At 36.4% G+C, this 14619-nt stretch overlaps 1 protein-coding gene across 1 annotated transcript in view; it reads left to right on the top strand.

The window, feature by feature from the left end:
* The window catches only part of CFAP47 (cilia and flagella associated protein 47), a 442571-nt gene that overhangs the window by 261528 nt on the left and 166424 nt on the right, over positions 1 to 14619 (top strand). Inside the window, exon 46 of the mRNA XM_036270144.1 lies at positions 4377 to 4536. Coding sequence (XP_036126037.1) covers positions 4377 to 4536 — 160 coding nt within the window. The remainder of the gene's footprint in view (positions 1 to 4376; positions 4537 to 14619) is intronic.

Genomic DNA, 14619 nt, shown 5'->3' with positions numbered 1-14619 from the left:
CATCTCTGGAAGGAAGTGGGTAGGGACATGTTCTAAAAGTTGCCCAGGATATTCTGTTTTGTATGCAGAGAGGTTTATTCCTGGGATCAGATGACCAGGCTGAGAATCTAGACAGTAACACTGTCCACCTGTGTGACTGTGGGTTGGTTACTTAAAAATAATCACACTTCAATTTTTACATTTTTAATCTGGAGATATTGATAATTTATGGAAAATAAGTGAGATAATTATGTAAAATGCTTAGCATAATACCTCATATATAATAAGTGCACTCTCTCTATATGGCAATGTTATCATTATTATTATTATTATTACTATTATCACTATAGACTCTGTTATTATAGCTTGTACTTGATTTTATAATTGAAATAAGGTTCAGCCTAGTCACCACAGAGCTGACAAAGCAATTGTTCCAAAGTGTAAACCTGTTCATATTGCTCCTCTACTGGTGTCTAGTTCATGTCAGAATAAAAACCAACAACCGTCTGGCCAGTGTAGCTCAGTGGTTGAGCACTGACCCATGCACCAAGAGGTCACTGGTTTGATTCCCACTCAGGGCACATGCCCAGATTGTGGGCCTGATCTCCAGTGGGGGGCATGCAGGAGGAAGCCAATCGATGTTCTCTCTCATCGATGTCTCTATCTCTCTCTCCCTCTTATTTCCTCTCTCTCTGAAAAACAAATAAACAAACAAACAAACAAAAAAAACCCCAGCAACATCCATAGGATGCTCTTCATGACCCTCCTGGTCAGTCCCACCTCCTTCCCTGATCTTCACATTTCCTCTGGAGTCCATTCCCTCAGGTCACTCCCTCAGCACGGGTTTCCTTGGTTTTCTTCAGATGCCTAGTGTATGGTCCCCATGGCCCATGCACTTCCTCTGTTACTTTTTTTCTAGATATTAGAAGCTACCCTCTTTCATTGACTTCAGATCTGCTTGAATGCTATCAGTGAGATTCTGCTTTACCAACCTACATTTTCTAAAAAGTATCACCTCTTAGGTACTCTCAAATCCTAGATTTCCTTCAGTTTTCTTTCTTAATAGAATTTATCACCTGGGTGTCGTATATTTATGTATTTACTCATGTCTGTCTCTAGTAAGGGAATTTGCGAGAAGATATTTGTTTAGTTAACTTTCATATCACCAGTGCCCTGCCAAAGGTAGTCACAGAGTGTTTGTTCAATGAAGGAGAAAATAAATATTTTCATCCTTGTTTAAGATTTACCTTCATTTATACCTTTTACAATAAAAGACTTGGCATTGCAGGGGTGATTTTTGTTGTCAGAATGATATAATCAATATGGTCTAATCAAGATTTTTAACAGTGATGATATGTTATGGATGACCTGGGTTTTAAAATTCTGATTAGCTCAAAAATATCAAGGCCTGAGGTTGTGATGCTCTCTGGACCTCCCCATCCATACTATGCATTTAAGAAGCTGATGACTCACTTAAAATGCTTCCTTCTGCTATAGGACAGTGAAATTGGATGGTTTGTGTGCAACTTTTATGACACGGTGACAAGAAAAATGTTCAAAATGCGGTCTTTTCCAACTTTAAGCCTATCACATTGTAGGTGCACTTTCTCTCTTTTTCTTTTAAGTTCATTTTCTTCATTATTACCTCTTGTCAAAACATTTTATTTAAATGAAAAATGCTTGAAGGAGATGGATTTTGCCCATGGATCTTCTTTTTACTATTTATGCATGTATGTGGTTTCTATCTTTCTCCCTCTTCTTTTAGCTTTTTCTCTGGAACCCAGCACACTTTTAGTTTTTATCATTGCATTTGTCAAATTATCTTTTATATAAGATTTATTTTTATATGTACCTGACTTTCTAGGATGTGAATTTCTAGAAATCTAAAAACTTTTTTCACATGTTTTTTGTTTACCCCTTTATGACTTGTGCATGAGAGGCACTGTCATTGTTTAATTGACTTGAACATGGGCCTGAACAAATACATACCATTTTAAACCTTAAGTCTTCATTGTATAGGCTGATATCCATCCAGGTTGCATCATAGCCTGATTTTTCACAAAGTCATCTTATTATTTATTTACTCCTGTTTCCCTCTCACATTTGCAGGATGAGTATCTGTATATGTGTATTTCCTCTGAATTTGTTGGTAGGAGTAGTAATGATAATAGTAATAATTTATGAATAACCTTTCACTTTTTAAAAATTAAATTTGAAATGGTTTAAGTGGTCTCTTAATTTAAAAATTGAAAACATTTTTACCTGAAGATAACTATTTTCTTTGAAGTCCCTGAATATTATATATTATATATTTTTGTTTCAGTAAAAACTCTCTAAGTGTAGAAAATAACTAGAAGAGGGTTGAATGGGTCAATTTAAGAAAAGCATCTACACCAAATCACAACCTAGACACATCTTATTGTGCTTACACTTATCTAGTCATAAAGGTTTCTTTTCAAGTCAAGTGCACTCTCGAAATTCAATAACACTAATACTGTTTTGCAGCAGAACAGTAAACAAGATAAAATTTTAAAATACTCTCACCTTTTTTTCAAAATGCTTTTATGTGCACTTTTCAAATTATTTTGATGACCCCATGGAGAAATGTAGAACAGATAGGATTGCATTTATAATACAAAGAATGGAATGAGTGAGGCATAAAAAGACCTACATTGCTCTCAGTGACTAGGCAGACATCACAACCTGGATCAGAGTAGAGACATTATTGTTTTTTAAAGCTGGAAAACAAATCAAAGGCACTCAGAGACACATAGTCCATCCTCTTACTCTGCTCTACACATCTGTAAACCAAGGCCCCCAAATAAGAAGGTGGTACCCTAAATTCACACCAGTGATTTATGACAGGATAGAAATGGGCCCAGGTTTTTACCTCCCAGTCCACTACTGTTTTCCTTGACCTATATATCCTCCAGCTCATATCTTCACTTCTTAGTCTACCACCAAGAACTTGTTTAATGCAATAAATGAATATCTAGAATGCTCTGGTACACAATAGAATGCGTAACAAATAAAATCTAAAATCAACCTTGAAATATATTTGTTCGAAACTAAATCTAATTTAATAAATACAAAAATTAACATGTGTAATTTGAATTTTGAAATAATTATAGAGTAATAGCAACATGGCATATCTACTTTATATACTGTAAAAGACAGGATCTTTCGTCAGGAGCGTAGATTTCTGACACTTTACTTAGCACTCATTTATTTAGCCCATATTCTCTGCCTATTAATAAAAACAACTTTAATGATATATTCAGTGATACTGGAAAGATTCAGGGCTTACAAGGTAGGTTCCTTATATTTTCTATTAGCTTCCTTATGTTTATGTTTTAAATGCCATGGTATGTACTCTGGGATAAATGGCAGGAGAAATCATCAGAATTTCGAAATTTGATATCTTTAGAAAGGAAATCTGAAAGATCTCCTTGGTGAGGATTCAGAAGGGTAAGAAAAAGTTTCTTGTATTTGTATAATTTAAGTGCCCTTCAAGTCATGAAGTAATCCTATTAATACTGTGAAAGATAAAACTAGGCACTATTGCAGCAGGGAGGAGGATCCAGCCTGAAAGGAACTCAACTTCAATTTGGGCAGCAGTATTTGGGAGTCTTAAAGGGAGGATGGAAAAAAAAAAGTAAGGAGGGAGAATGAGTAGGGGGATTGAGCAGACTCACAAAAGTGGACATTTACAAGAAGTGAGAGGGGGTTAATGGATGTGATGTCAAATTCTTAATAGATGCTTATCTGCAGGAGAAACAAACTTCTGGAATCTTTATACCTGGAGGTTGTGATATAAGTTGCAGCAAGGTACCCAGCTGGCTGGGAACATTATCTCCTTGAATGTTTGCATTTTGAAGAGGGAGTTCTGAGGTCCTTGAGAAGACAATTATGGGTGATAGAAGATTTATATCTCAAAGGGGAGAGAAAGGATTTATAATTACAAGCTTTCTAAGGCAACTCAGATAAGCATCAATTAAATCCATATCACATCCTTGAACCCCCTGTCACATTTGTAAATGTCTCCTTCTGTGACTGCAGTTTTTGTATGCCAAGGTTGAGGACTAGTTGAGAAGAGGGCTTGGAGGAGCCTGACTAGAGTATGGTCAAGAAGAGGGTCTGTGTCAATATATAAGGAAGGAAGCACTTTCTCAATGCTGTTCACCCATGGAATAGTTTCTTCCTGAGGCAATGAACTCCTCAACTCTGAAAGGATTAGAACAGGGAACACGGAGTATGTCTCCATAAAGGGTGATTCCATTAATTCTATGAAATGTGTTAGTGTTGCCTCACACCAATTAGATAATAATGTGTCTAAAGAATTTAGAGTTAAAGGGTAAGAAAATTATATTCCAATTTTTCTTTCTGTTTATTTGTAGACTTATATGCTCTTTACTATCTCAAGGTTAAAGCAGCCTAAGTCCATTTTATACACAACAGAAGTGAGCCTTCCAGAATATTTTTATATCCCCAGGGAAATCCACATTCCTCAGTATCCAGCAATTCAAGCGGAAGGACTTAAACCTACAAATAAAAAAGGTAATCAGTAATGTGTGGATTATACTATCTAACACCGTTGCAGGCACTGAGATAATACAATACAAAGAACAAATTATCTGTACTCATAGGATATTCATAATATAGTTAAAAAGATAGTTTAGTTACATAAATGCCAATTATTGAATAATATTTTGTGTTGTAAGTAACCAACAAACTACATAACAGTAATATAAGTTATGTGCTGAATTTGGGTGTTAAATTACTGGTTACTGAACTTTGCAGACTTGTCTTGGTTAAAGAATACCTATCTGCCCTGGCCGGTTTTGCTCAGTGGTTAGTGTGTTGGCCTGCGGATTCTGGTCAAGGGCATGTACCTAGGTTACAGTTCGGTCCCCAGCCCTGGCTGGGGTCATGCAGGAGGCCACCAATGTGTCTCACATTGATGTCTCTCTCTCTCCCCCTCCCTCCCTCCCACTCTAATTGAAGATAAATGGAAAAATATCCTTGAATGAGGATTAAAAAAAAAAAAAAGAATACCTATCTGATAAACACAATAAGTAAGTGCACTTTGAGAAAGGGGAGCTTTGGCAGTGAACCTGGATACTGAAGTTGTGCTGGAGTTGAGGCTTGGAATAGCTCTCAAGCAGCGGTTCTCAACCTTTCACAGGGGTCGTCTAAGACATAACAGTAGCAAAATTACAGTTATGAAGTAACAACGGAAATAATTTTATGGTTGGGGGTCACCACAACATGAGGAACTATATTAAAGGGTCACGGTATTAGGAAGGTTGAGAACCACTGCAAGCATAGGAGGGATGTTGACATCAAGAGCATATCAGAGAAGAACAATACCACTTATGAGTAATTTATCTTTGATATGAACTAGGTTCTTTATTAATTGAGTACTTATTCTTGATCTCCTGGTGTGCCTTTATTTTGATTTGTGTTTAGGAAGAACTAAGCCAGATTTAATAGAATATTAATACATTATTAAATACAAATGATACAGATATAAACAATGTGACTAAATAGTTTAAAATAGAAAATTAATTTACATTTTTCTTTCACTTCTTTCCAAGCTGGTGACTAATAATAGGAATAGGTATTTGTTTATTAGGGCTATTCCTACAATGTACCATGTTTCATGGATTCTAAGTTATGTTATTGCTAATTATGGTTTTGTTTTCATTTGATATTTCTCTATGGCTTTGTGCTAACTATAAAATATTTCTATATCTAAAATAATGGTTAAAAATTATAAGGAACAGGATAATTTGTTCACTTTGCTTTCCTAGGAAATCTGAGATGCTAAGCATCTTCCTATGTGCTTATTGACCATCTTATACATGTCTATTCAGATCATTTGCTCCTTTTTAAAGTTGGGTTGTCTTTTTATTATTGAGCTGCAAGGGTTCTATCTATATTCTAAATACAATACCCTCTCAGATAGATGGTTTGCAAATATTTTTTCTCATTCTGTTGATTGTCTTTTTACTCTCTTGAAAGTATACCTTGAAGTACAAAGTTTTTCATTTTGATGAGGTCCAATTCATCTATTTTTGTTATTCTTATTGCTCTTGCTTTTGATATTATATCTATGACTCCATTGCCAAATTCAAGTTCATGAGGATTTAGACCTCTGTTTTCTTCTAAGAAATTTTTAGTTTTGCTTCTTGCATTTAGGTCTTTGATCTATTTGTAGTTACTATCTGTATATTGTTTGAAATAAGGGTGTATTCATTTTTTGTCATGTGGCTATCTGGTGGTGTCCTCACCATTGTTGAAAACACTGTTCTTTGTGCATCAAATGATCTTGGCACCCTTATTAAAATCAGTGGACCACAGATATATTGTTTGTCTCTGAATTATCTTTTGTATTCTATAGATCTACATGTCTATCCTCGTGACACATTTTAAATTACTATTGCTTTGTAGTAAGTTTTGAAATCAGAAAATATGAAGTCTTGCTACATTATTCTCTTGAAATCATATTGTTTTGGTTCTGAGATCCTCAATTTTATATGGATTTTAGAATCAGCTTGTCAATTTTTATTCACAGGCCACCTGGAATTCTGATGGATATTGAATTGAATATTGAATCTATAGATCAATTTGAGGAGGATTGTCATCTTAACAATATTACGTCTTCTGATTCATGACCATGAAATGTTTTTTCATTTTTTAGATATTCCTTCATTTTTGACAGTTTTGTAGTTTTAAGAGGATATGTTTTACACTTCTTTTATTAAATATATTGCTAAGTTTTTATTCTTTTTGTCAATACTGTAAACAAAATTATTTTCTTAATTTATTATTTGTATTAGTCCTCTGCCCATTTTTTTTTAACTGGATTCTTTGTCTTCCATTTGTTGAGTTGCATGAGTACTCTATATATTTTGGAAATTAACCCCTCATCTGATGTATCATTGGCAGTTGTGCCCTCCCATACAGTGGGTTGCCTTTCCATTTTGATGCTTGTTTCTTTTGCTATACAGAAGCTTTTAGCTTGATGTAGTCCCATGTGTTCATTTTTTTCCTTTGTTTCTCTTCCCTTAGGCATTGTATGAGTGAAAATTCTGCTGCGTGTGATGTCTGAAATTTTGTTGCCTACATTTTCTTCTAGGATTTTTATAGATTCATGAGTCATATTTAAGTCTTTTATCCATTTTGAGTTTATTCTTGTGTATGGTGTAAGTTGGTGGTCTAGCTTTATTTTTATTTTTATTTTTTGCATGTAACTGTCCAATTTTCCCAACACCAATTATTAAAGTGGCTGTCTTTACTCCATTGTATGCTCTTGCCCCCTTTGTCAAATATTAGTTGAGCATAATGTCTTGGCTCAATTTCTGGGTTCTCTGTTCTTTTCCATTTATCTATATGCCTGTTCTTCTGCCAGTACCAGGTAGTTTTGATTACAGTGGCTTTGTAATATAACCTGATAATCCTGAATTGTGATTCCTCCTACTTTGTTCTTCTTTTTCAAGATTTCTGTGGCTATTCAGGGTCTCTTTTGGTTCCATATAAACTTTTGGAGTATTTGTTCTAGTTCTGTGAAATATGTCATTGGTATTTTAATGGGGATTGCATTGAATCTATAGATTGCTTTGGATAGTATGGACATTTTAATGATGTTAATTCTTCCAGTCCATTAACAAGGTATATACTTCCACATTTTTATATCTCCCTCTATTTCTTTTTTCAATGTCTTGTAGTTTTCTGAGAATAGGTCCTTTACTTCTTTGGCTAAGTTTATTCCAAGGTATCTTAATTTTTTTGCTGCAATGGTAAATGGGATTGCTTTTTTAGTTTCTCTTTCTGTGAGTTTATTATTGGTGTATAAGAATGCTGTCCATTTCTTGATGTTAATTTTGTTTTCTGCTACTTTGCCAAATTTGTTTCTTAGCTCTAGTAGATTTTTATGGAGTCTTTAGGGTTTTCTTTGTACAATATCATGTCATCTGTGAATAATGACAGTTTCACTTCCTTCTTTTCAATTTGGATCCCTTTTATTTTCCCTTCTTGTCTAATTGCTGTGGCTAAGACTTCCAATACTATGTTAAATAAGAGAAATGAAAGTAGACATCCATGTCTTGTGCCTGTTCTGAAGGGAAATGCTTTTAGTTTTTGCCCATTGAGTATGATGTTGGTTGTAGGTTTTACATACATGGCCTTTATTGTGTCAAGATATGATCCCTCTCTTTCCACATTGCTGAGCATTTTTGTCAGAAATGGGTGCTGGATTTTGCTGAATGCTTTTTAAATATCTATTGATATGATCATATGGGTTTTATCTTTTATTTTATTTATGTGGTGTATCACATTTATTGATTTGCAAATATTGTACCAGCCTTGCATCCCTGGGATGAATCCTACTTGGTCATGGTGAATTTTTTTAATATATTGCTGAATGCTATTTGCTAATATTTGGTTAAGGATTTTGACATCTATGTTAATCAGAGATATTAGCCTATCATTTTCTTTCTTTGTGGTGACTTTATCTGGTTTTGGAATTAGCATTATGCTGGCTTCATAAAAAGAGTTTGGAAGTCTTTTTTTCCTTTACATTTTTGAAATAGTTTAAGGATAATGTATGTTAATTCTTCTTTGACTGTTCAGTAAAACCCCCCTGTGAAGCTGTCCGGGCCTGTGCTTTTGTTTGCTGGGAGTTTCTTGATTACATCTTCAATTTCCTTAGCTGTTATGGGTCTGTTCAAGTGTTCTGTCTCTTCCTGATTCAGTTTTAGGAGACTGTGAATCTAGACATTTGTCCATTCTACCCAGGTTGTCCAATTTGTTGGCATATAATTGTTCATCGTATATTTTAACAATCCTTTGTATTTCTGTGGTGTCAGTTATATTTCTCCTTTTTCACTTTTGATTTTCTTTATCTGGGTCCTCTCTCTTTGTTTCTTGGTAAGTCTGGCTAAAGGTTCATCAATCTTGTTTGTGTTTTCAAAGAACCAGATCTTTGTTTCATTCATCTTTTGATTTGTTATTTTAGTTTCTATGTCGTTTATTTCCACTTTGACTTTTACTATTTTTTTCCATCTACTTGCTTTGGGTTTTTCTTTTTGTTGACTTTGTAGTTTTTTTAAATTTTATGGTTAGATAGTCTATTAGAAACTTTTGTTGTTTCTCAAGGTAGGTCTGTAGTACTATGAACTTTCCTCTCAGGACTGCTTTTGCTGCATCCCATAGATTTTGTGTTGTCATGTGTTCATTCACATTGATTTCCAAGATTTTTTTTATTTCTTCCTTGATCTCCTTGATGATCTCCCTTGATCTCCCATTTCTTGTTTAATAAGATGCTATTTAGCTTGAATGGTTTTGAATATTTTTGTTTTTTTATTGTAATTAATTTCTAGTTTCATGCCATTGTGATCTGAGAAGATGCTTGATATGATTTCAGTCTTCTTGAATTTGTACAGACTTAATTTGTATCTTAACATGTGGTCTGTCTTTGAGAATGTCCCATGTGCACTTGAGAAGAATGAGTATTCTGCAGTTTTGGGGTGTAATGCTCTGTAAATACCTATTAAATCCATTTGATATAGTGCATCATTTAGAGTCTCTGTTTCTGTGTTAATATTTTGTCAGGAGCATCGATCCAGTGTTGTCAGTGGGGTGTTGAAGTCCCATGCTATGATTGTATTACTGTCGATTTCTCCTTTGAAGTCCTCCAGAAGTTTTAAAGTATATATTGCTGTTCCTGTATCGGGTGCATATATGTTTACCAAGGTTATAGCCTTCTCTTGGATAGAGCCTTTCAATATTATGTTGTGGCCTTCTTTGTCTCTAGTTATGTCCTTCATTTTGAAGTCTATTTTAGCATATATGAATATTGCTACCCCAGCTTTCATTTCCTTTCCATTTGCTTGGAAGACTTTTTTTCTATCTCTTCACTTTCAACCTATGTGAGTCTTTTGTTGTGAGGTGGGTCTCTCGTAAACAACATATAGATGAGTCATGCTTTCTTATCCTTTCAGCTACTCTGTGTCTTTCATTTGGAACATTTAATCCATTTACACTTAAGGTCATTATTGATATTTACTTATTTTTGCCATTTTTATTTATTATGGCTTGTTTCTCTCTCTATTTCCTCTGCTTATTACAGCAGTTTTTTAAACATTTTTTTGCAGTGTGACTTTGACGCTAATATATTCCCTTAGCCTTTTTGGTCTGGGAAGCTCTTTATTTCACCTTCTATTTGAATGATACCTGTGCTGGATAAAGTAGTGTTAGATTCAGGTCCTTGTTTTTCATTTCCTTGAATATTTCATGCCATTCCTTTCTGAACTCTAGTGTTTCTGTTGAGAAATCAACTGATAGCCTTATGGGGGCTCCTTTGTAGGTAACCTTTTGCTTTTCTCTTGCTGCCTTTAGGATTCTCTCTTTGTCTTTAGTTTTTGGATATTAATTATGATGTGTCTTGATGTGGACCTCTTTGGGTTCTTCTTACTTTAGGCCCTCTGTGCTTCTTGAACTTGTATGCTTTTTTTATTCATCAAGTTAGGGAAGTTTTCTGCCACTATTTCTTCAAATATATTCCTAACCCTTGCTCATTTTCTTTTCTGATACTCCTAGGATGTGGATGTTGTTATGTTTTGTATTGTTCCACAGCTCTCTTAAACTGTCCTCTTGCTTTTTTTAATTGTCTTTTCTTTTTGATTATCTGATTATGTGGCTTTTGTCTACCCTTCTCTAATTCACTGATCCAATCCTTGCCTTCCTCTAATCTGCTGGCTATTTCTTCTAATATGTTCTTCATTTCTGCTTGGTCATTTTTTATTTCCAATTGGTTGATTTTCATTATTTCTATATGTTTACTCATGCTGTTAAGTTTCCTCATAATCATTACTCTGAACTCTACCTCCGATAGCTCAGTTAACTCCATTTCATTTATCCCTTCTTCTATAGAATTCTTTTGTTCTTTCATTTGAGATTTGTTTCTTTGTTTCACCATTTTGGCTGTCTCAGGAGGATTTGGAGCCTGCCTGATTTTCCCTGTGAGTATCAATGTTCCACTGATTTTGGCTCCCTCTGCTGGGTTTGGATATGTATGGAAGGGACCATACTAAACAGTAATGTCTATGCTTACTTTCCTGGGTAGAGTTGCACACCAAACAAAGATTCAGTGACCCCAGAGCTTCTGGATTGTAGCCCTCAGCTGAATGAAAAATCCCTCAGTTGGGCAGGATAAGACAATTACCAGTGCATGGGGTAATTGCGTTTCCCTGGCGTAAAATTGCTTTGATAAAAAATGGTTTCTGCAGTGTGGGTTATTGGCTCAGTACAGGGACCCAGGCCTCAGCTTTCACAACTTCATCTCCAGAACCAAGAGACCAGCACTGAGAGCCAGGTCTAAGGCTCAAAACCTTCAGAATCTCTTCTCTGCCTACTGGCTGGCAGGTAGTCTCTGAGGAGCCTCAGGTGGTACTTCTCTGGGCTGGGTAGTATTAAATTTCCAAGGGAACGACATTTGCTTCTCCCCCAGGCAAAAGATGCTTTGATGGGGCTACTTGACTGAGATGGCTAGTGAAGGATGGAGGAGTGGCTCAGTGTAGGAACTCAGACCTCAGTCTTTCCAGCTCTGTCCCCAGAGCCATGGCTCCTAGCACTGAGATCCAGGTCCAATGCTCAAAGCTTTCAGAGGCCCTTCTCTGCCCATTGGCTGGCAGGTAGTCTCTGGCTGTTAATGAGCCTCAGGTTGCACTTCTCTGGGCTGGATGGTATTAAATTACCGAGGGAGAGGCAGTTGCTTCTACCCAGGGCTAAAACTGCTCTGGGAAGGGGCTTCTTGAGGAATATGGCTACTGACTTTTGGGGGAGTGTCTCAGTTTAGAGGTCCTGATGGCCTCCTTCCCAGCTTTCTCCTTAGTGCCACGAACCCCTGACTCTCCTCACACAGTTCTAGTCAAGTCCACCCTCCCGCTGCTGGAGCCCAAGGTGAGTGACTGTAGCTATAATTTAGTGTGCTGGCCCTTCAGGGAAGTGCCGGTGTTCCCTGTGCCTCTCCCTGTTGGACAAAACCTCTGTTCTGGTGATTTTCTCAGCCAGTTATTATATAGGCGCCTCTCCCTGTTCCACCACTTTGTGCTGGGGAGCCTGCTTGGGGTTTTAACCCCTGACTTCTGAGAAAGAACTGCTCACAGCTAAGACAGCCCTCCACTGCTGCCCATGGGCACCCAGCCATCCATCTCGTGCCTCTGCAGCTCCTACCAGTCTCAATTTGGGGTCCTCTACATTCCTTGTTATAAGGGTTCTCTCTAGCTGCTCTTCACTTGTTTTTTTCCAGATTACTTGTCTTTATTTTAGTTGTAATTCCAGTTTGGTCCTGGGAGACGATCTGTGTAATTTCCATTTAGTCTTCCACCATTTTCCCCTCAGCCATATGTATTTTAAACCAATTGTTTCTACCCACATGATGTTTGATTAAAAATTATCACATGGTCTTCTTCCCCTGTTTAATCACTTTTTCATCTAATACTGGAAGATTCTGGTATAATAGTCACTATTTATTTTTCAGAAAAATAAGATAAAGGTGTAATTTTATATTATGAATACATTTTGTATTTTCATACATAGCAGTTCAAAAGAGATTTTGATTAAAGTGTGTTAAATTTAAGGCATAGCACTTTAGTATAATGAAACTTTGAAATCATGAAAGTAATTAGGTAAGTTAATCAAACTTACATAGTTTAGAAAAATCTGATTTTGCTTGTCACTGCTGTCATTTTATTTTTGGTGAACAGAGTATAAAACTTCTTTTCATTTTTTAAAAATAAAAGTCAGTATTAAAATAGTGTCTGAAACAGAATTTTGTTTTTAAATTTGTGGGCAATTGTAATACTGTTTTGAAAGCAATGAATGTTAACTAGTGGCACATTCTGCTGTACTGTTACTCACAGTTGTAATAAGACATGATGAAAATACTTGGTATTTTTTTTAAAAAAAAAAACATTTTTTCTGTATTGATTTTAGAGAAGAAGAGAGTGGGAGAGAGAGATAGAAACATGGATGCGAGAGAACATTGACTGGCTGCCTCCTATACCCCACCCCTCACTGGGGATGGAGCCTGCAACCTGGGTATGTGCCCTGACCAGGAATTAAACTGGTGACCTTTTGGTGAATGGATCAACACTCAACCACTGAGCCACACCAGCCGGGCAACAATGAAAATATTTGAAGTCATCTTCTTCTCAGCATTAGTCTATGATTGTTTACCATTCATACATGAGTGACATTTCTTATTTTACCATTAACATTAGAATCTTAGAGAATTTTTATTTGCTCTTTCATACTTAAAATGTTTTGATCTTTGTCTTTTGTGTTTTAGTCAGTATAATGACAGATACTGTGATGATAGTTCTTGTGAAAGGAAATAATAATCCTGTTTTTCCTCCAAGAGATGCCTCTTTATGTTGGAAAGCTGCCCCGATTGCACCTAGCCATTTGATTTCATGTAGAAGCATGTCTCAATCTAATATTAAGAAAAGGGAGTTCTAGTGATGGAATGAGAAGAGGAGTAATGTTAGTTTCAGTGGTTGGTGTTAGGTGAAGAGGCACTTAAAAGATAAACTATGAATACCTTATCTACAAATGTCAAGGTCTGACTGTTGCCAGTAGAAGTGGGATTCTTGTGGTGCTTTAAGGAAGGCATTCCAGGAGACCCACAAGGGTGGATGAGGTCTGCTAATAAGCTTTATTTGTAGCATCAGATGCAATATCATAGGGGTTCCCCTGGATTTTCAATGTCCCATCTCTGTCCCTTCCACCTTGGAAAATTAGGGCCAGAAATAGGTCCAAAATCTGGAGATTCTGTGCCACTGGTCCAACATTAGCAGTCTCAGTCCCTGTCCGGTAGCTTAGCACTGTTCCTGGCTGCTGTGTTGCTATAACCAGGCTCTGGCTTGGAGCCTGTGTTTGGAGACTGCACAGCTGCCAGGGCCAATGGTTACTGTGGAGAGAGAATGAGTGAAGGAACTGGGTGAGAGTGTGTTACTGGGTGAAAGAGAAGACTTTGTTCCTGAGATTATATTATTGAAAAATTGGAAAATTTTCAATAAAATTGAAAATTACAGGAACTTTTTCTAAATAACCAATCAATTTCCCAAGCTTTCATGGGCTGGTGCTGGGCTCACCTTCTAGCCAATCCATTCTTTTCTCCAGGGTAGACTGACAGGCCTCTGTACTTGCCATCTTGGTTCCTATTGAGCATAAGCCTATATTTCTTCCCCCAGTGATCTTCTGGGAATGAAAGGTGGTTCCCTGGGGAGTATGTGAAGCTGCAATTTCTTGGTGAAACAAGCAGGCTCATGCTCCCCAGTTCATTGTGCTTAATAATGTTTAATTCCCTTTGCTTTCTTCCCTTATTAATATCTAGCTACCTACGCTAATGTAAACATTGCTATTTATATTTTATTGATTAACAGGTTTTCTGTAATGCTTTGTATCTTAACCTCAGTAATTGGTGTATATCAGCTTTGTAGAATGTGTTCTTGGGTAATAACTGAATCCTCTGTTCTCCTTCCCAAATCACACATCTGGGTACAGGGCCCAGTCCTATTGATCAAAGGGTTGTCCTCAACTGACAATGATATCTCATGTCACTGCTAACAGATT

The sequence above is a fragment of the Molossus molossus genome, unplaced genomic scaffold (genome assembly GCF_014108415.1).
Source record: "Molossus molossus isolate mMolMol1 unplaced genomic scaffold, mMolMol1.p scaffold_m16_p_2, whole genome shotgun sequence".
NCBI lineage: Eukaryota > Metazoa > Chordata > Mammalia > Chiroptera > Molossidae > Molossus > Molossus molossus.
The sequence above is the reverse complement of the archived record's forward strand: the minus strand, read 5'-3'. Positions and strand labels throughout refer to the sequence as shown.